Source organism: Erythrolamprus reginae, chromosome 1, assembly GCF_031021105.1.
Source record: "Erythrolamprus reginae isolate rEryReg1 chromosome 1, rEryReg1.hap1, whole genome shotgun sequence".
NCBI classification, from domain to species: Eukaryota; Metazoa; Chordata; class Lepidosauria; order Squamata; family Dipsadidae; genus Erythrolamprus; species Erythrolamprus reginae.
Genome location: NC_091950.1, coordinates 165277066 through 165298888, shown reverse-complemented (window position 1 = coordinate 165298888; position 21823 = coordinate 165277066). Strand labels below are relative to the sequence as shown.

Genomic DNA, 21823 nt, shown 5'->3' with positions numbered 1-21823 from the left:
TCCCAGTGGTACTTGGCACGCTGGGCGCAGTGCCAAAGGATCTCAGCGGACATTTGAAAACCATAGGAATTGACAAAATCTCTATGTGTCAATTGCAAAAGGCCGCTTTACTGGGATTGGCAAACATAATTCGCCGCTACATCACGCAGTCCTAGGTGCTTGGGAAGCACTCGACTGGTGATGAAATACGAAATCCAGCAGTGATTTCGTTCGCTGTGTTGTATTGACATAATAATAATAATAATTAATAATAATAATAATAATAATAATAATAATAATTTAAAAACCATCAGAATTGACAAAATCTCCATCTGTCAATTGCAAAAGGCCACTTTACTGGGATCGGCACAGATAATTTGCCACTACATCACACAGTCCTAGGTGCTTGGGAAGTGCCCGACTGGTGATGAAATACAAAATCCAGCATAGTTATCTCATTTGCTGTGTTGTATTGTTGAAATAATAATAATCTGTGTGACTCCAAATGTTCTATCCCTTTTACTCCATCTCATCCCACTACAGGTTTCCCAGATACATTAAAAGAACCCACGTCCATGGGAAACATAAATTATTCCCATAGACTGTGTCCTATATTGTCCTGGCCCACATCAGAGGTGGGGGAGGGAGGGATGAGGGGAGCATGATTCATTGACTTGCTTGTATATCTTCACAATAGCTGGCTTTTGTGGACCATAATTTTTCAGATTTCATTAGAATATTAAGAGAACTAATATTCCTCACTGAAGATTTAAAGTTTCACAGGGAGGCATCAATGGAGAAGGGATAGATATGATGCCAGTGCTGGTTGATTTATAACGCAGAGGTTAAGAGAAACTGTATAATATTCTCCTGTCAAATATAGCTACCTCTGCTCAGTGTTGCTTTTATCTTCTTTTCACCTGCCGTTGCTTTGCTTTTCCCATTTTACTTCGGATGAAATATAAACTTACTTTGCTTGTCTTTCTCTAACAGTCAACACTATATAAGAATACTTCTAGGTCACTGTTCCTTATGAGGAAGTAATAATTTAGCATATAATAATTTATATTGTATTGTATTTATTCTTGTGTCTATAAATGTAATGAAATCATCAAAATAGTTTTATACTTTCCCTGGAAAAAATATCCTTGAATAACGTATGAAGAATGGTTGCAGGAACTGGGCATGGCTAGTTTAATGAAAAGAAGGACCAGAGGAGACATGATAGCAGTGTTCCAATATCTTAGGGGTTGCCACAAAGAAGAAGGAGTCAGGCTATTCTCTAAAGCACCTGAAGGTAGATCAAGAAGCAATGGGTGGAAACTAAACAAGGAGAGAAATAACTTAGAACTAAAGAGAAATTTCCTATTAGAAAGATAGAAACATTTCATCAGTGGAACAGCTTGCCTCCAGAAGTTGTGAATGTTCCAACACTGGAAGTTTTTAAGAAGATGTTGGATAACCATCTGTTTGAAGTAGTGTAGGGTTTCCTACCTAAGCAGGGGGTTGGACTAGAAGACCTCCAAGGTCCCTTCCAACTCTGTTGTTATTATCATAACTGGGATTAGTTATAAGATAGATGTAATGTAAAGACAGAAGTAAGTAAAGTAGTGAGTAAAGAAAGACTATTAACTCCTTAAGTGCAAGTTTAAAACTTTTATCTGTTTCAGAAAGTTACCTTTTAAACATTGTTAAGGCATACTAGTGCTAAAACCATACATACATTCATACATACATACATACATACATACATACATACATACATACATACTTGTGTATGTATACATACATACATACATACATATTTGTGTATACATATGTATGTTTGTTTTCGTAGATTGTTTTCGTAGATTTGTCTATACAAATGTATGTTTGTATATATGTGTATATATACACATATCAAGTATATTCCAGTATTGTCATAATTTTTGGGCTCAGATGTTACCTTATTATTACTTATGCTATGTTCTTTCTTGTTCTAGGATTTGAGAGAGGAATGCTTAAAGTTGAAAACAAGAGTTTTTGACCTGGAACAACAAAACCAAACACTAAATGTGCTATTTCAACAAAGAGTGAAACCAACGTCTAGCATACTGTTTCAGGTAAACTTATTTTTAAATAAATGTTTGCATTCATATATATTATACTTTTATCCTGATTGAAATAGCCTAAGAATGGATAGTTAGTGGTAAAGCCACTAATGAAGTTTTATACATACAGTAAGTTATAAGAACATAGCATTTGAAAGCTGCTGTATATTGCATTTTGAAATGGAGAATCCAGATAGCTCTCGCCTAGGACTTTCATGTTTAATGTCTAACTTGGTTTAGTGTTATGATGATGATTAAAAATTAACTTTACAACAAACCCAGACTATAAAACAAAGGAAAGCTGAAAGTAGGTCCTAAGCACAGTTTTCCTTAGTGACCAATTCTTAACGACAGATGTCCCTGTTGTGGTTGCTAAGCAAGGGTTACCTGTACAGTGTTCCCTTGATTTTCGCGGGTTCGAACTTCGCGAAACGTCTATACCACGGTTTTTCAAAAATATTAATTAACAAATACGTCGTGGTTTTTTCCCCTATACCACGGTTTTTCCCGCCCGATGACGTCATATGTCATTGCCAAACTTTCGTCTGCCTTTAAAAAACATTTTTTTAAATAAACTTTAATAAATAAATATGGTGAATAATAATCTAAATGGTTGCTAAGGGAATGGGAAATTGTAATTTAGGGGTTTAAAGTGTTAAGGGAAGGCTTGTGATACTGTTCATAGCCAAAAATAGTGTATTTACTTCTGCATCTCTACTTCGTGGAAATACGACTTTCGCGGGCAGTCTCGGAACGCATCCCCCGCGAAAATCGAGGGAACAATGTATACACAAAGAGAGAGATGAAAATGCATTACTGTGTGAAATGTTGCTTGCTGAAAAAAATTAGACACTTTGCTGTAATAAAGAAGCAAAATAACAATCTTCCGGGGGGCAAAATGCTTCCATCATGTAATCTCATAATGTAAATGGATTAAAGTCTAAATTTCCAGACAAATAGATGATTTATCTGAAATCTTGTGTAGGTGAGTTATATCCTGTGGTAACCTTTCCTCATCTAACTTCTGTCCTGACAAGTTTTTCTTGAACTCTGATTTTCCTTTTTCATTGCAAGTTTTCCAAAGGTTAGGTAGGGGAGATTTCCACAGAAAAACATGCTGTGAAGCAAAGGGATGTAGAAGTTAGAAGACATAAGAAAAATGAACGATGTCATGACTTAGACCAGTGTTTTTCAACCAGTGTGCCGCGGCACACTAGTGTGCCGTGAGACATGGTCAGGTGTGCCGCGAAGCTCAGAGGGAAAGAAGGCAAGAGGGAGAGAAAGCAAGAGAGAGAAAGAGCGAGCAAGAGAGAAAGAGAACAAGAGAGAGAGAGAAAGAGAAGAAGAGAAAGAGAGAGAGAGAGAAAGAAAGCAAGAGAGAGAGAAAGAGAGGGAGGGAAGGAGAGAGAAAGACATAGAGGGAGGAAGGGAGAGAAAGAGGGAGGGAGAAAGAAATAGAGTGAAGGGGAGGAAGAGAAAGAGAGATAATTTTTTTGTCCAAACTTTTTTAGCCCCCCCCCCCCCCGGCTCAATGTGTCCCAGGGTTTCGTAAATGTAAAAAATGTGCCGCGGCTCAAAAAAGGTTGAAAATCACTGACTTAGACAAACAGAAGTGCTTTGTGGTAACACAAAACCATTCTTGGATGTAGCTCTATGTTTTCCATATGAATGGGTTCATTCATATGATAGAAAGTTATATGAAGAAAAGGAAGGGCTTTCATTGCCTTCTAAATATCATATCTGCACAGTTTAAAATAAGCAAAAGTCATCAACATCCCACAATGATAGCCTTGTAGCTGGATCTCCCTTTGTGCATAAAATGAATAAAAGGTTAGTGTTGGGACCAGAAGAGGGGAATGTATCTCTCCTGGTCCTGCGGGTTCCCTTGTCTGCATTTAGTACCATCAACAAGGGAATCCTTCTGAGCCAATGAAAGGAATGAGGAGGAGAGGGATTCTATGTTGCAGTGGTTCTACTACTGGTTGGCTTCAGTAAGTAGTTGTGGGGAGGGAAAGGGGGAATCATTGAGTTCTCTGTGGTTTGGCTCAGCCCTTCTCTCCATAACCATCAGGAGAGAATATTCATTGACAAATAATTTTCTGTATGAGCTACCAATTCTCCATTGCATCTGGAAGGAGAGTCCAACATGGGTATTACTCCAATCCTATTGGTAGAGACTGAGTTAAAATTTACATATTAATTAAGCACCGCCCCCTCTGCTCTCCCCATGAGCCAGTTTTAAAAACTCAGTCACAGAGTAGAGACATGCTGAGTTTTGGGCTAGATTAAGATATCTAGGAAATGTGTGAAAATAAACTGTTTGTTTGTACCGTTTTAATCCTTTTTTCTCTTGTCTTTCAGATGTGAAGCTTGAAGAGGATCAGACGGTCCGGGGTCTCTGCCCTCAGCGGGCACCACCCCCAACGACTCTCCTTAGGGGTCTTGCCTTCCCCCAGTGGGAGCACCCCATAGAGGAGCACCCAGCCTGGGGGTCCCTGGCCTCCGAGGCCATACCGGGGCTGTCAGCCGAAGGTGGGGGGGTCCGCCCCCCCCACTGGGAGGCTTGAGGGCGACTCGCGCGCAGCGGGAGACGAGCGCCTCACAGCTGACGGGGAAGTCAGCCCGGCGAGCGTTGAGGAAGCCGCCGCCGAAGCCGCAGCCGCCGAAACCGCCGCGATGCGGCGTGAATTGCAGCGGGGAGGTCGGGAACCCCCCGGAGAGCCTGGAAGCGGCGAAACGGCCCCCAGCAAGAGCGGGACTTGCAATCAGCCCGGCGAGCCGTGGAGGCTGGGCGCCGCCATGTTGGGAGCGACCGGAACGGCGAGGCGTCTTTGAGCGCCAAACAGCTGGCTGGGCGGCAAAACTGAGCGCGAACGGGCTGGGAAGCCCTAGTGCGCAGGCGCAGGTCCAGGGAGGCCGCGGGCGCCATTTTTCGGGGCAATACTGACGAGGTTGGCGAGAATCTAAGCCACCGGAGGTCAGAAGCAACAAAGCCTGTGATTGTGACCAACTATTTGTGAGTACAATGGAGGAGCACCAAGCCAAAGAGCTTCCAAGTTCTCCTGCCCCCTCTAAGGATAAGACAAAGGGGAAGCCCAAGGAGAAGGCTAAATCACATTCATCTGCCTCTTCTTCCTCCATTAAGGAGGCTGAGAAGCGCATCAAGGCGCTAGAAAAAAAGCTGGAAGCTGCATTACAAGCTTCCCCAGCGGGGCTCCCCCCAGCTCAGAGACCCAGAGATCTGAACCCAGGTCACCCCTAATGACCTTTGGGCCTACAGGGGTTGCAGCAGAGGGAGACTGGTCACCAGACAGGCAGTTCCTGCCCCTGCCCCAAGCCATGCCCTCGCCCAGCACATCCTGGGCTAGGCCTGAATCTGCAGGACAGGCGGGAAGAAGCTCCCAGGGGCCAGCAGCCACTTTCACCCCTACAGCAGCGGGCTTGCGATCCCAGCCTGGGGCGTGGCAGAATTTGCCCCCAGACTTACAGGACTTTATTGTCAACGCATACTCACAGGGCATGGCTCCTGGGGCTCACCAATATGGAAGACAACAAGCGACAGGTTCTTGGTCGGCACCGCCCCCCTCGGGTTTGGGGTCCCTGTTAGAAGAGCAGGATCAGTTTGAGGACAGTGAACCGGAGCATGGCCTTTCCGAGGACGAGACGGCCCCGGAACAGACACCCACAGTAGGTCTGTTTAAACCGGCACTCTTCAGAACCCTGCTATACAAAGCCAAGCAGGTAATGAACCTTCCTGGCTCAGCTAAGACAACAGAGACCGCTGAGCCGGAGCAGACTTCGGCCTCACTGCTCGAGGAGCCTCAACCCGAGTCCGACCATTTTCCTGCTTCAGGCATTTTCGTGAAGGGCTTAAAGAGGCCTTGGCAGCAACCGGCAGCCGCACAAGGGCCTTCCAACCTTGAGAGGCGATTCTATACCTTCGACGAGGAGGTGGAAAAGTTGCTCGAATTCCCCCCAATCGACCAACCGGTGGTCACGCTTGTTTCCAGCGCATTGGTTCCCTCCGAAACCGGGGAATGCCTGAGACCGGAGGAGAGGAAAGCAGAGACATTGCTGCGTAAAGCGCACCAGATGTCTGGCTGGGGGTTCAGGTCGGCGGCATCTGCCTCGTTCATCAATCGAGCATCACTAATGTGGATCAAGGAGATGCAATCTCGCCTGGGGCCTGAGGATGGTCGCCTCCGTCAGGACTTAAGTAAGTTGTTGGCGGCGACAGATTTTTCAGCGGACGCCACCCTACACGCGGCCAAATTTTCCGCACGAAGCATGGCAACCACACTATCGTCACGCCGCCTCTTGTGGTTGAGAAACTGGCAGGCAGATCTTAAGTCTAAGTGGCGCCTGGCCTCCGGTCCCTTCCAGGGCTCCACACTCTTCGGGGACTTGTTGGAAAAGGTCCTAGTGGAGGACAAGGACAAGAGGAAGGTCCTTCCTAGAGCTAACCGACGACCAGACAGAAGGTTCACACCTTATTCAAGGCGTCAGTCCTTTCGCTGGGACTCTGCTACGGGACCCAATCAGAACCAACGCCCCTTTTCCCAGGGGCAGTACAATCAGCAGCCCTATAGGAGCGACCGAAGCTCCTTTCAGGACAGACCGAGGGGCTATCAGCAGTCCAGACGGCCCTTTCGTGGCAATTCCCAGAGAGGGTTTAAGCGCACGAGATGACTTAGACGGCCATCAGCCCATAGGGGGAAACCTGCAAAGCTTCGGTGAGGTCTGGCAGGCGACTTCCTCCGACAGATGGGCTCTGGCCACAGTTACACAGGGACTCAGGCTAGAATTTTTTCTACCACCTCCCAGCCGTTTTATACGCTGCCCAGTAATAAAGGACTTTCAAAAGAGACTACAATTGCGCAGGGAGATTTTGCACCTGCTAGACATCCAAGCCATAGAACTAGTTCCGCAGCAGGAGGAAAGAAAAGGGTTCTATTCCATGATTTTCATCGTTCCCAAGGCATCAGGAGGTTGCAGGTTGATCCTCAACCTGAAGCAACTGAACCTCTTCATAAGGTACAGGAGGTTCAGGATGCACTCGCTGAAGACCATTCTCGCCTCCATCCGGACACAGGACATTTTAACATCCATAGACCTCAAGGAGGCATACTTGCATGTTCCCATTCATCCGGAACATCGCAGGTTTCTCCGATTTTATACCGACGGAAGACATTACCAATACAGAGCCATGCCGTTCGGCCTGTCATCGGCCCCCAGAACGTTTACGAAACTCCTGGACGTATTGACTGCCAGCTTAAGAGCAAGATCCATCAGACTCATGGCCTACCTGGACGATATAATCATTTTGTCCAGGTCCAAGCTAGCAGCAGAGAAAGATCTCAACGAGACAATTCATACGCTGGAACTCCATGGCTTCACAGTCAATGTGAAAAAAAGCCAACTGTTACCTACTACCAGACTTCTACACCTAGGAGCGATTATAGACACTCAGGAGGGCACGGTGTCACTCTCACAAGAGAGGCAAGACAACATCAGACACTTGATCTCCAGTATTCAGCGGGGACCAGTTCCACTGTCACTGCTATCAAAGATACTGGGAACATTAGTGTCAGCCATTGGCATTGTCCCCTGGGCTAGGTTCCATATCAGAACACTGCAGTGGTTCCTGCTTCCGGCTCAAAGGTCCAAGGTGAGCCATTGTCACAGACAGGTATACTTGCCCCAGAGGGTCAGGGAATCCTTGAAATGGTGGACATCCACCGCAATCAGCAGAGGATCTCCCTTCCAGATAAGGGATCAAGTCATCCTGACCACCGATGCCAGTCTTACCGGATGGGGCGCCCACATTGGAGCTCACATGGCTCAGGGACTGTGGACGGAGGAGGACCTCACTTCGGTCAACATAAACTTTCTGGAACTAAGAGCAGTGTTCTTAGCGCTTCAGACATTTGCACCTCTGGTTCATCAGCAGCACGTGTTGGTGCTCACGGACAATGTGGCGACCAGAGCCCACTTGAACCACCAAGGGGGTACAAGGTCGCAGCGTCTCATGGAGGAGACAAAGGCACTATTCCGTTGGGCCGAACAGCATCTGAGGTCCCTAACAGCGGAACACATCGCAGGGATCAGCAATACACAAGCGGACTGGCTGAGCCGGTCCACCTTGGATCAGTCAGAGTGGAGGCTGGACCCGGCACTCTTTCATCAGGCAACGAGACGGTTTGGCCTTCCGCTGGTGGATCTTTTCGCCAGCTCACAGAACACCCAGCTTCCAAGATTCTACACGCGGTTCCCACAGCCAGGGGCGGAGGAGGTCAACGCCCTTCGAACGCCCTGGCCGCCGGGCCTACTCTATGCATTTCCACCAACAAACCTTATACCACGAGTAGTGGAGAAACTCCTGCGGGAGAAAGCGGAGTTGTTACTAGTGGCTCCACACTGGCCCCGACGACCGTGGTTCTCCGACTTGATGGCACTGTCGGTGTCGACACCTTGGAGGATTCCGGACCACTTGATATCCCTCAGTCAGGGGGAACTTCATCACCCAGATCCCCAGTGGCTCCAACTGACCGTTTGGCACTTGAACGGGTCAGGCTACGGGGATTGAAGATACCTGAGAAGGTCATAGACACTATGCAAGCTGCAAGGCGTCCATCTACTTCTCGGATTTACCAGACGACATGGGCGGCCTTTTGCAGTTTTTGCAACAGACAAAACATCACTGCTGGACAGGCTTCGGTCATCACAGTTCTGGAGTTTTTACAAACCGGTCTTGACAAAGGGCTAGCGCCCAACACGCTAAAGCGACATGTGGCGGCCCTTGCAACCATGATACGAGTGGAGGGAGTTCGTTCCTTGGCTTACCATCCCTGGGTGAAGGATTTTCTACGGGGAGCATCGAATCAACACTCTCCACCGGTTCGGAGGTTTCCATCATGGGACCTTCCGTTGGTGCTCAGGGCCTTAACAAAACCACCATTTGAACCCTTGAGATCTATACCTTTACGACTACTGTCAATTAAGACAGCCTTTCTAGTGGCTATTACCTCCGCCCGGAGAGTGTCAGAGCTAGCTGCCTTGTCAGTGCGCCCTGACCTTTGTATCTTTTATCCAGACCGGGTGGTGCTGAGGTTGGACCCTTCCTTTGTACCGAAGGTGAACTCAGAGTTTCATAGGAAACAGGAATTGATTCTGCCAGATTTTTGCACCCACGGCAGCCACCCGTCGGAATTGAGGTGGCACAAAATCGATGTACGCCGTGCGGTCAAGATTTACATTAGACGCACAGAAACCTTTCGAAAGACGGAAAAGCTGTTCGTTTCATTTGCATCAGACAAAGAGGGACTTGGAGTTTCATCGGTTTCCATTAGTCGTTGGATCAGGGACTGTATTGCGGAGGCATACAGGGCTCGTAACCATCCGGTGCCAACAGGAGTGACTGCGCACTCAACGAGGAGTGCGGCGACTTCAGCGGCCTGGGCTACCCAGGCGTCCATAGATGACATCTGCAGGGCTGCAACATGGTCGGCACCATCGACCTTCATACGACACTATAAGTTGGACTCCTTCGCCTCAGCAGAGGCGGCTTTTGGGAGACGTGTTTTACAACGTGTTTGTGTTTCTCCAACGTCCCTGACAAGACCTTCTCCCTCCCATGGGCCGTAAATCTCTGGTATATCCCATGTTGGACTCTCCTTCCAGATGCAATGGAGAAGAACCGTTGTACCTACCTGAACGGTCTTCTCAGTGCACAGGAAGGAGAGTCCAAACCCACCCGGTACAGCTATGGGTGCAGGGACGCCGGAGTGGGCAGTTAGTCAGTTTGGTTGTTACAATAAAACTTGGTTATCCTCTTACTATGGTTCTTCGTTTTTAAAACTGGCTCATGGGGAGAGCAGAGGGGGCGGTGCTTAATTAATATGTAAATTTTAACTCAGTCTCTACCAATAGGATTGGAGTAATACCCATGTTGGACTCTCCTTCCAGTGCACTGAGAAGACCGTTCAGGTAGGTACAACGGTTCTTCTGACACAGCAGGATCTGCAGTTGTGTCCCTTTCTCAGTATCTAAAGTATTTTAAATATTGGATAAGTTGGAAATGAGATTATGCTTATTGTCCCAAACTAATGGCTGGAAGTTCAGAATCTAACTCAGAAATGTCCACTGCCACCACTGATGTAGTGATGTTTTCAGGGAAAGCAGCAATGTGGATGTTCATTTAGGACATGACACAAAGTTAATGGAACTTTTTTTACATATCCCATATTTCAACTGCATGTATGTGTCACCAAACAGAATAAGATGCACCAATTGCCTGTGCATATATGCAATGATCTCACAGTGAAAGCAGAAAGGTCTCATTCCATACTTCTCTAATTGGAGGGACTAGGTTTGGATTTATGCAAACTTTTTAAATGTTATAGTGCAAACTCATGGAAGCCATTGATTTTAGAATGAGAGTGATAGACGTGTATTAATCCAAGCACATCATAAATCTGCTTCCTTGCACAATTCTATCTGAAAACATGGAAATAATTTTCAAGATACCTCTGTAGGAAAATAAAAGCACCATACAATATTGGAAGATAGTAAAAAAAAATGAAATGCATTAGGGAAGATACTGCAGAACATTGCTTCTGGAATTCTTTCTCAATTTTGGATAATAGCAATTACAGTGTTCCCTCGATTTTCACAGGGGATGCGTTCCGAGACCGCCCGCGAAAGTCGAATTTCCGCGAAGTAGAGATGCGGAAGTAAATACACTATTTTTGGCTATGAACAGTATCACAAGCCTTCCCTTAACACTTTAAACCCCTAAACTGCAATTTCTCATTCCCTTAGCAACCATTTAGATTATTACTCACCATGTTTATTTATTAAAGTTTATTAAAAAAAAATATTTATTAAAGGCAGACGAAAGTTTGGCGATGACATATATATATATATATTTATAAATCTTTTTATTAATTTTCATAAAAGGACGCACAAACTTACAAACATTAAACATATAGTTTGGGGAGGTATCCTCCCCACTCAAAAGTATAAATGCAGATATAGAAAAAAGAATACATAATTGAATACATATTTGAATACTAATACATAAAAAATAGCTAATAATAAAAAAAACTAATAACAAGTAATTTAAACTAGGATAAAATCAATTATTCTTCTCATCTAATTACTATTGTATATGTAAACTAATTCTAATACCATTCTTTAAAAAAGGTAAATCTCAACCATTACATATATATTTGCTTCTTTACATATTTTGACTTTAATTTTCTTTTATTTTTTTCTTGTCTATCCATATATAGACTTTGTTCCATGTTTCATAAAATTTTGTTTCTTCTTGGTCATTTAAGCGTCTTGTCATCATATCCATTTCCGCGCAGTCTAATATTTTTGTAATGACTTCTTCCTCTTTGGGGATATTCTCCCCTTTCCAATTTTGCGCGAATATAATTCTTGCCGCAGTTTGGCGATGACGTATGACGTCATCGGGCGGGAAAAACCGTGGTATAGGGGAAAAAACAGCAAAATATTTTTTAATTAATATTTTTGGAAAACGGTGGTATAGCTGTTTCGCCAAGTTCGAACCCGCGAAAATCGAGGGACCACTGTATATGAAACATGAGAAGAAAGAAAGAGAGGGAGAGAAAGGAAAGGAAAGGAATGGAATGGAAAGGGAGGGAAGGAGGAAGGGATGAATGAATGAAGGAAGGAAGGAAGGAAGGAAGGAGGCATTGGCCTGTAAGAATGTGCTAGGTGTTTTTTTAATCTCTCCTGGCCAGACCTGGTTCATTTTTAGTCTGTGTTGTTGCTTTCTCATCCTGCCAAATTTGGAGAATTATCCTGCAAATGGACAGAGTCCCAAGATCCTTTACCCATTTGCCGTTTGACATTCTCTTGGGTTGATTTAAAAAAAAATATCTTCAAATAAAACTTCTTTTCGATTTATTCTATGGATTTGACCACCTGGAGGTGTATGTTCTGTTTTGTCATAACTGTGAGAAACTGGGTTAATTTTGTGTTTGCCCTTTCTTTCCTTGTTTTTCATCTGCCCTCATTCCTCTATTTGAGTGATGAGTGAAAAATCTGGACTGAAACATATTTGGGTTAGCTAACTTAGTGATATCTGGATAGAAGACACATAAAATTCTCTCCTCAGGGAACTGCAACTGTTTGTAATGTTGATGGTGGAGTGTTGGTATCTGGCACAGTATTTCTGGCAGTCTGTCTACTTAATGGTCCTTTTTAATGCTGCCTTGGTTCTACTGAAATGGACAGCTGTTTTTACATCTTTTTATTGTGTTTATATTGTGTTATTATATTTGCTCATTTAGTTTATTTGTGCTCAATTTTAGAAGTGATGTATGTACGTAGTAATTGACTCCAGATGAATAACAGCAATAGCTAACAGACACCATAACCGCTCAGTATTTATAAAGCACAGAAAATACAGCATATGCAGTACAAGATAATACAAATGGATTCTTGTTTGGTGGTTCAGGGAAAAAAATTGAAGGAAAAGGCTTAAAGGGGAGATGTTGTCCCTACTAGTGACTTCTAAAACAAATCAGAAACAAGTAAAAGAAAAAGGAATCTAACAGTAATTAACTAGCACAAAAAGAAACAAAGTGTAATCAAATATTGACAGGAGTAGAGGTAACACTATAGCAGTGTTCCAATATTTGAGGGGCTGCCACAAAGAAGAGGGAGTCAGCATATTGTCCAAAATACCTGAAAGCAGGATGAGAAGCAATGGACGGAAACTCATCAAGGAAGACAACAAATCTAGAAATAAGGAGAAATTTCCTGACAGTTAGAAGAGTTTATCCTTGGAACTACTTGCCTTCAGAAGTTGTGGAGGCTCCATCACTGGAGGTTTTAAAGAAGAGATTAGATAATAATTTCTTTGAAATGATATAGGGCTTTTTATAATCAGGGGGTTGGACTAGAAGACCACCAGGGTCTCTTCTAACTCTGTTGTTCTGTTATTTAAATAAGATTTTTGTATAGCTTTCTAAAGCAAGACAGAGAGAATGCTATGAACAAAAGAAGTTCCCTCATATGAAGCTAGTTTTGCATTGATATAGTCCTGTATTGATTCTGATTTGCATCCAAAGGCTCTAGAACAGGATTTTATCTGGATTAGTTTGTAACTGCAAAGGAGTGCTGAAGGCAGCTAGACCCCCTCTTCATCCTAATCTAGACCTCCAGATAATTCTCAATATGGATAAAATAAGAAAAATATAATACAGTGTTTTCTACAAAATAAGACATCCCCTGGTAATAAGCCCAATCGGGCTTTTGTGTGCATGGCAATAAGGCCAAGCGCTTATTTCAGGATTCAAAAAAATATAAGACAAGGGAAACACGGTAAAATAGCAAAACTTAGAATGAAAACAGATAACACCAATACAACTGGTTGTCTGAAATTAGTGTCAGTAAATGGAAATTCTGCTTATGGGCCAAGCTGTTAAGTTAGAAATGGCTTTACTGATCAATTATGATCACCTTTGGCAAAGAGAGCAAGGTCTGGCCTCCAATCAACTTGGATATGGATTATCCAGTGGGTTGACTGGACCAGCAGAAATTCTGTTTAAGTGATATTAAAACTGAGGATAGGGACAAGATTCTTTGAAATAATCTTGTACAAAAGACCAATGTTACATGGAAATCATTAACATGATTTTGAATTCTGCCTAGGGGGAAAAACTAGAGAAAGCGTGGATTTTAACTAATATATTCTGTGAAAGTTACTATGGCCTAGAACAGTGATGGCAAACCTTTTCCCCCCTCGGGTGCCGAAAGAGCGTGTGCGCACGGTATCATGCATGCGCGAGTGCCCACACCCATAAGTCAAAGCCTGGGGAGGGTGAAAACAGCTTTCCCTGCCCCCTGGAGGCCCTCTGGAGACCAGAAACGGCCTGTTTCCCAACTTCTGGTGGTGCCCAGTAGACTAGTGTTTTGCCCTCCCTGGGATCCAAAGGCTTCCCTGGAGCTAGGGCAGGGTAAAAACGCCCTCCCCCATTCCTCTGGAGACTCTCTAAAAGCCAAAAACGCCCTCCCAGAGCCTCTGTGTGAGCCAAAAATCAGCTGGTTGGCACACACATGCACACTGGAGCTGAGCTACGGCAGCAGCTCACGTGCCAGCAGATATAGCTCCGCGTGCCACCTGTGGCACCCATACCATAGGTTCACCATCACTGGCCTAGAATATTTCTACATTCCTAAGAAAGTCTCTTAACTATAAAATGTTCATTATTCATTGAGACATCTTTTTAAAAAAATACCTGTTACAGTAGCATAACATTGATAACACAAAATCAAGACACACAATCAAGGTACCCAACATATGCTAATTAAATCAGCACAATTTTTCTTAATTTTATAGGAGAACGACATAACAATATGAAGTTTGATTACAAAATAGTAGCATAATGGAATCTATCTGTTAGCTAAGTTATAAATGAGGCCCAATGTTTAACATATACAATCAAATTTCCCTAGCCAAAACTGAACTAATGTATCATTAAAAAATCGAATAAAATAAATAAATGAATAAATGAATGAATGAATAATGAATGAATAAATAAATAAATAAATAATAAACCAATTATTTTTAATACCATTTCTCTGTTGAGAAATCAATAGAAGTCTATTATCTTTTGTAACTTAGTTGTTAATGGCCACTCTATTCTTACTAATACATATTTAATATACTATTGTTTCATACGGTTTTTAAACAGTTAAATAAAACCAGTGGCAAGTAAAGCTTTTTCCAGAGGAATATCCCAAATAAAGTAAGATTTTTAGAGCACAACCAAATATGTATAAAAACCTGCGTTCTTAGATATAAATTTGTATGACCTGTAAACAGAGGTCAGTAAAGTTTCATCAAATTTGTAAAGAAATGAAGATTATTTCAAAATTGTAAATGATGAAATGCATATGTTTACCCAATGTAGTATTTATTGGTGTACATTTGTTCCTCATGCTTCCTTAAAGTTAAAATGGTATTATTATATACTTCTTAAAATTTTATGAATTCAACATTTGCTCATATTTATTGATTCTCAACACATTGCTACCATATTTTTTGGAGTATAAGATGCACTGGAGTATAAGACACACCCTAGTTTTGGGGGAGGAAAATAGGGAAAATAATCTGCCTATCAGATATTCATCTGGCTGCATCCTTAGTCTGGTCAACTTTAGCACATTAATTTATCTCCTGGTTAGGGCTTAAAAAAAACTTATTCGGAGAGGGTAACAATGAAAGAGCTTGCAAGCCAGTAAGAGCTGGAAACATCGTTAGCACCTGGTTAGGGCTGGAAAGAAACATTTGGAACAAGTAGAGCAATGAAAAAAAGCCTGCACAGACTTAGAGCTTGGAAAACATTCTACGCAGAGAGAAACAATGAAAGAACCTGCAAGGTAAGAGCTGGGAAGATTATTAGCAGCTAGTTAGGACTGGGGGGAAAAAGCTTAGAAAAAAGCTACATTCAGAGTGTAAGATGCATCCAAATTTTTAGCCTATTTTAGGGAGGAAAAAGGTGTGTCTTATACTCCAAAAAATACAGTATTTCAAAGATATAATACCTGTGTAGTGTAGGTAATATCTCCATTAAATGATTTGTACAAAACTCTTGTCATTCTTAACACAAAAATAAATTAGTTCATTTAAATTTGACTGTATTATCTCATCAAATTCTTGGAACCACAACATGCCTAATACATTGTATGTACAGGAGTTATACCAAGATTTTCTAGCTATGCCCTTCAGGTTATGCTGCTGGTTCCAATGATATTGTTTCATGATACCGTCTGGAGAGAGTTTGTCCCTTCATGACTTATTTTAGTTTTTAGTTTATTTCTCTGTCTTTCTGTTCTAGCTCTTACTATCTGTGTTCTTATTCCTTATTCTGGTGCAAATAGTCCTTGATTTACAACCACAATTGAACCCAAAATTCCCATTGCTAAGGAAGTTGTTAAGTGAATTTCATTTAAGTTGTTAAATGCATTAATGCAGTTGTTTACACAGCTGCCCTGTTGCTTTTGCATATCAGAAGGTCGCAAAAGGTTATCACATGACCCTGGGTCACTGCAACCATCATATAAAACATGCCTGTTGCCCTGTGTCCAAATTTTGATCATGTATCCATGAGGCTGCTGTGATAATCATTAAATAGTCAAAACAGTCATAAGTCCATTTTTAGTGCCATTTTAACTCCGAACAGTCACTAAGACTCGTGGCGGCTCACAAACATGTGCATTGTCCACATTGAACAAAAAGACTAATAACTCCCTTGACTCAGTAAACCAAAAAGAAGAGCTATGGATCACTGGTTTGAAAAAAAAGATAACAATTGCAACACTATTAACTCTGTGTGTGTGTGTGTGTGTCTGTGTGTGTGTGTGTGTGTGTGTGTGTGTGTGTGTGTGTTTGCGTGTGTATAAATATGCACAGGTTCACATTCAGCGTAAAGCAGCAATTTTGTTTTCTTTTATCTCTTTCTTTTAAATCTCATAGCTGAGGCGATGTAATCTTGTGAGAAACAGTTCCTTGCATTACTCATTTTTGGCACATTCAGCTTCAGAGCAAAGTTCACAATAAAAAAGATGAGAACATAATTTCCATCCTTAGTTCTGAAAAGGTGTAACCCCAAGAATTTGAGTGCACAGCCTCTTCCTTTGATAGATAGATGTAGGTACATTCTCTCACCCCTCCCCACCTGCCCATTTGTGTTCCCTGTAACCAGCGGAAAGAAAAAAATATTATTACTGTAGATCAATTTTATGCCAGGGATGTTTTTTACAATTTGTTTAAAGGTTTTTTATAATTAATATAGTTTTAAAGATGTCAGTGTCATACATTTCTCACTGATTCACACTCAACTGCACATGCACACATAGAGAGGCGCTGTTAACGTTGCAGAGCTGTTAACGTTGCAACGCTGTTAACGTTGAAAATATTGAAAGAGAAACATTTGTATTTACCTTTGGGATTTGATTGTGCAGATTGGCAAATTAATTCCTTGGTGCTAGGAATTCGGAGCATCCATTTTTGGCACTAAATGTCATGCAAAGGAAATCTAATTCTCATCTCAAGATTAGTTAAACCAAAATCTGATCCAAAATCTGATGCCTAGCCTTTCTCCAAATTAAGCATTCTCAACCTGCATGCTTCCAAACTGAACTATTTTCATTTGTCTTTGCCTCAAGCCAGCATCTTATCTGGGTGAAGCAGCTCCAGTGACTACATGAGATTCTCTCAGATTAATCTTCCCATCTGTAATACATACTATATTCTACTCCTTTGATTATTGTCTTGGAGTTAATCTTTCGACTTATTTTATGGTATTGCCTGTTGTGTTGTGTGTTTCTAACATGTCATGTTTTGGCAAAGAAGAAGTTTTTATTTTTATTTTATGATTGTGGTGGTTCTTTTTGTATGGAGATACCATGTGTTCCAAATAAATAAGACCTCTTGATTATATTAATACACTTTCATTGTACTTTTGAGATTCTTTGAATGTGCAGAAACACAAAATCACTTTCACCAGGGCTGGGAATATTTCAGCTTCTCGGAGAAACATCAGGAGAACAAAATTCAGAGCATATTGCCTTGAGCAAGAATTGGGGGAAAAAATCTAATTTGTCTACCACCAACACCTTCAATTTTCTGTACTTGAAACTCCAAACATGACTGGTGAGATTTTAAGAAGTGGATGGGAGATTTATAAGCAAAGGAATTGGCTGGAAGATTTCTCCAGTTTTCTCCTGGGTGAAGAGAAGTTTTCCAGCAATTTCTCAAGGAAGGAATGAAAACACTTCAACTGAAATAAAACAGATTTTATTTTTTTATGCTTCCCCAGAGAGTTTAATTAACCTTCCCCCCTCTCCTCTCCCTTTTGATTTTAGTTTAACCAAAAAACATTCTTATAGGGCACTTTATCATCTCATAACTAAATGGAAGAAAGACTTATTTCACTGAAGAGAATTTTTTCAAATTTTTCTCCCTTTTTGAAAGAAAGGCCTGTATCAAATTCTTTTTCATCAATTGAAATGAGAATTGGCAGAGAAAGTGAAAAAGAACGTCTTAGGGTTAACATTATTATTTTTACCCTTTTCTATTTTCCTACCATATTGGTTAGTAATATGCTGACTTCCAAAGATCTGTGGTGTTGTGGTTTAGCCTGAGCCAGATCAAAGACCAGCTGCGTCTCTGCTGACCCCATGCCCGAGGGAGTTTGAGAGCGAAGGGGAGAGTTCTTTTCAGCCAGACAGGGGAGATAGCAGTCAGGAAAGTGACGAGGAAGAAAGGCCTGGGAGCCCTGGGGAAGGGCTATCTCAAGCAAGTAGCTTGGAGTCCCTGGAGTCCCTGGAGTCACTGGATGATGAAACACAAGCTATCATTAGTATGCGACAGAGACGCATAGATCAAAGGAGAAATCAATTGCGTAGATATTATCAGCGCTGAATGAGGAACACCTGGGGGTTGGGTGTGGTCCTCATTAGCAGGGAAGGGTTTATAAGGCATGCGAACCCTTTCGGCAGCGTGGAGTGTTATCAAAGTGGAGTTGCTGTTATCTGCATTTTCTCTCAGCGTTTTTGTTCCTGGCTCGTGGCCCAGAAGTCTTGAAGACCCGTGGGAGGTTGGTGTCTGTTAGCAACAGCCTCATTTGGCATTAAGGATCCTGTGTTTCTGTATGAACAATTGCATTCGTGTATCTGTTTGGAGTTCCAGTGTTTTCCTGATCTGTAAGGACATTTTCTGTTGGCTTCTTTTCTCTTTACCATTATAAAACTGTGTTTGGATTCAACCGGTGTGTCTGGCTTATCTTTTTGGGTTGGTCATAGCTTCCGGAGTGACCCAGACAGAACATGTGGAAGCAGCAGTTTATCCAAGGACTTGTGTAGGATTTCTTGAAGGAAGGAAGTGGTTCAGAGTATCCATATCCTAGAATCTATATCTATTAGGTCAGAAGGTTATAGCTTTAATCTGGCAATATTCTGTCCATTATCTATAGGCAAATAAAGGATTGGATTCAGTTGGATTTCACTGTATCAGCATTGGGCCTGAACCTACAGCTACCAAGCCATTCATTTTTGCAATGTTTACGTTGCTTTTAGCACCATTGCAGTTTTATTCAGAGGTGGGTTCTCACTGGTTCTAATCAGTTTTTCAGAACCGTTAGTAAAGCAGTGATGGTGTCATGGAGCGGTTCTGTCGGTGCCGGTCTGTGGGTACCGCCATCTTGGATTTTGCCAATTTTTGCTTCTGTGCCTGCATAGAAACTACTTTTTGATTGCCGTGGGGGGACTGCGTGCATGCCCGGCACAGCCCTGAGTGAACTAGCAGCAAAACAATTCACAACCTACCCCTGGTTTTAGTGTATGCTTTCTCAAAATTGAGTTATTTGGAAACAAATTGGAGAGGGGGAAGGAGGGAAGGAGAGAGAAACTGAAAGAGAATAATGATTGTGATTACAATTGGGGACTTAAATACTTGATTGAAATGGAATGATGCAGAGTTGTGTGTAGGATGAAACTGGCTAGTCTCTGAAAGAGATGGAAATGAATTTATGTCTAAAATTTATGAGTATTACTTAATTCAGAAGATGAACAACTTGGATCCTACTACTCTTAATGAAAGATGAACAGTGAAAAGCTTGGGAATACATTTTGAGTAGAGATTGGAACCAGCATTATAGACTATGTAATATTATCCTATGACCTTCTAAAATTACTAATTACTTTATGAATAGGATGTTATCCAGATATTGATCATCTCAGAATTACATCTCCAAGACCAACATTTATTTGGATGCTGATCACTGCAAAGGTAGTGTTTTGAAGATGTGATTCCAAAGGTTATGCAACTAAGTCATAAATATCTTAAGTATGAAAATTTTCAATTCCACTCATCAATAATTACTGCAGAGTCAACTGATTTGGTCTCCTGCTTCCAGTAACTCATAATTCAAATGCAGAACCTTTTATCACACATCATGCTGTAAAGGAGCAATGAGTGTTGATTACTAGTTCCAAATCTTGGTTTTTACATTAATGTGTAATAGCAATAAAAACTATAATGTGTAAACATAAAAACTATTGATAAAGAACTCATCTCTCTTGTCATTTGCTCTCCAGTTGCAAGAAAACATAAAACAAAAATAATTAGTATTATAAATTTACTTTACTTAGGCAAAAAAGAAAATATACCAACAGAAAAGATTAGAAATCCTTGGTCTCAGGCGTCAGATTGAATGCACCAGCATTTATTTCTATGTTTATTAGATTTTTTTAAAAAAATGTCAAGTATGTATTGGTGGTATACAAAGATATAATACTGTTTATGTAGGCATGTTGGTGCACTTATGCATGTCCCTTACTCTGGCCTCTTAGGAATCAGGTGAGGTCAACAGTGGACAGTCTAAGGATAAAGTTTTGGGGGGTTGGTGATGAAACTACAGAGTCAGGAACTGAGTTCCAGGCATTAACTACTCAGTTGCTAAAGTTGTATTTTCTATAGTCGGGTTTTGACTGGTTTACTTTGTACAGTATCTGTTTTGTGCTCATGTATTATTGTGGTTGAAGCTGAAGTAGTCATTGACAGGAAGGACGTTGTAGCAAATGATTTTATGGGCTATGCTTAGGTCGTGTTTAAGGCAACATAATTCTAAAATTTCTAAGCCTAGGATTTCAAGTCTGGTTGCGTAAAGTATTCTGTTGCAAGTAGAGGAGTGGAGGGCTCTTCTCGTAAAGTATCTCTGAATGTTTTCTAATGTATTTATGTCTGAAATATGATGGGGTTTCTAGACAGATGTTATTTAGAGAGTACCCAGCTTCAAAATGGCTCTGAGCAGGCTATATTAAAATAAAAAGTAAAACAAAACAAAATAACATCAAAAAAAAGAAATTTTGTCTGATCAGACAAATATACTACCTATAATTATGATTGGTCACATAGTCAACCAGATGTTTGGTATTTTTTTTGCTTTTTTTCCTACCTATCAAGTCTTCTCAAAGGATCTGAGATAATAAGATGATGTTGAATATTAAAGGTATTATTACAACATATAAGCTGTTAATAATAGATAAAATAATGGGATTTTATCAGTGCCAATGCTATTTAAGTGGTACATCAGGTATTTTGGGATTGCACCCAAGGTACTTATTACTATTGGAATACAGTATATAGTTCAAATCCCAGAGAGTGTATGGCTAGCTGATGAGGACAGAACAAGGCCAAAATAGATCTATCTAGTCTCCCTTAATTTTCAAATTCAGCAAAAATATGAGATATATACACACACACAAACACACACATATATGTCACATGTTTTTGCTGAATTTGAAAATTAAGTGAGACATGTTTTTGTGATACACATATACAATATATCCAGAGTTATTCTACTTCTGTTTGTATAGCTTCGTATTTTGTGATTTTGTCCAATTCTTTCTCTTCTGTCTCCAGGCAGTGCATTGTCAATATTCAGATTTTTTTTTCTTTTTTCCACCGAAAATAAGACCCTGTGTTATATTTTTGCCACCCAAAAAATTAACAGTTCTTATTTTTGCAGGGGGGTGGGGAGTAAATGCCATCCATTGACTCACCTCACTAGCATGCATTGCTCCTAGTCTCCTTTTCATTGTCAGAAGCCTTCAGTAACTTCTTCAGCCAACAACACTTTCTTGAAGGTCTCTTCAGACAATAACAGAGCTCTGGATTGATACGGAGCTCTGTTATCAACTACAGAGGCCTT

At 41.5% G+C, this 21823-nt stretch overlaps 1 protein-coding gene across 6 annotated transcripts in view; it reads left to right on the top strand.

Moving 5' to 3' along the window:
* Window positions 1-21823, top strand: part of NCKAP5 (NCK associated protein 5) — an 845077-nt gene that overhangs the window by 641245 nt on the left and 182009 nt on the right. For all 6 annotated transcript variants that reach the window (XM_070731175.1, XM_070731183.1, XM_070731191.1 and 3 more), the window contains one exon: window positions 1962-2081. In XM_070731175.1, coding sequence (XP_070587276.1) covers window positions 1962-2081 — 120 coding nt within the window. The remainder of the gene's footprint in view (window positions 1-1961; window positions 2082-21823) is intronic.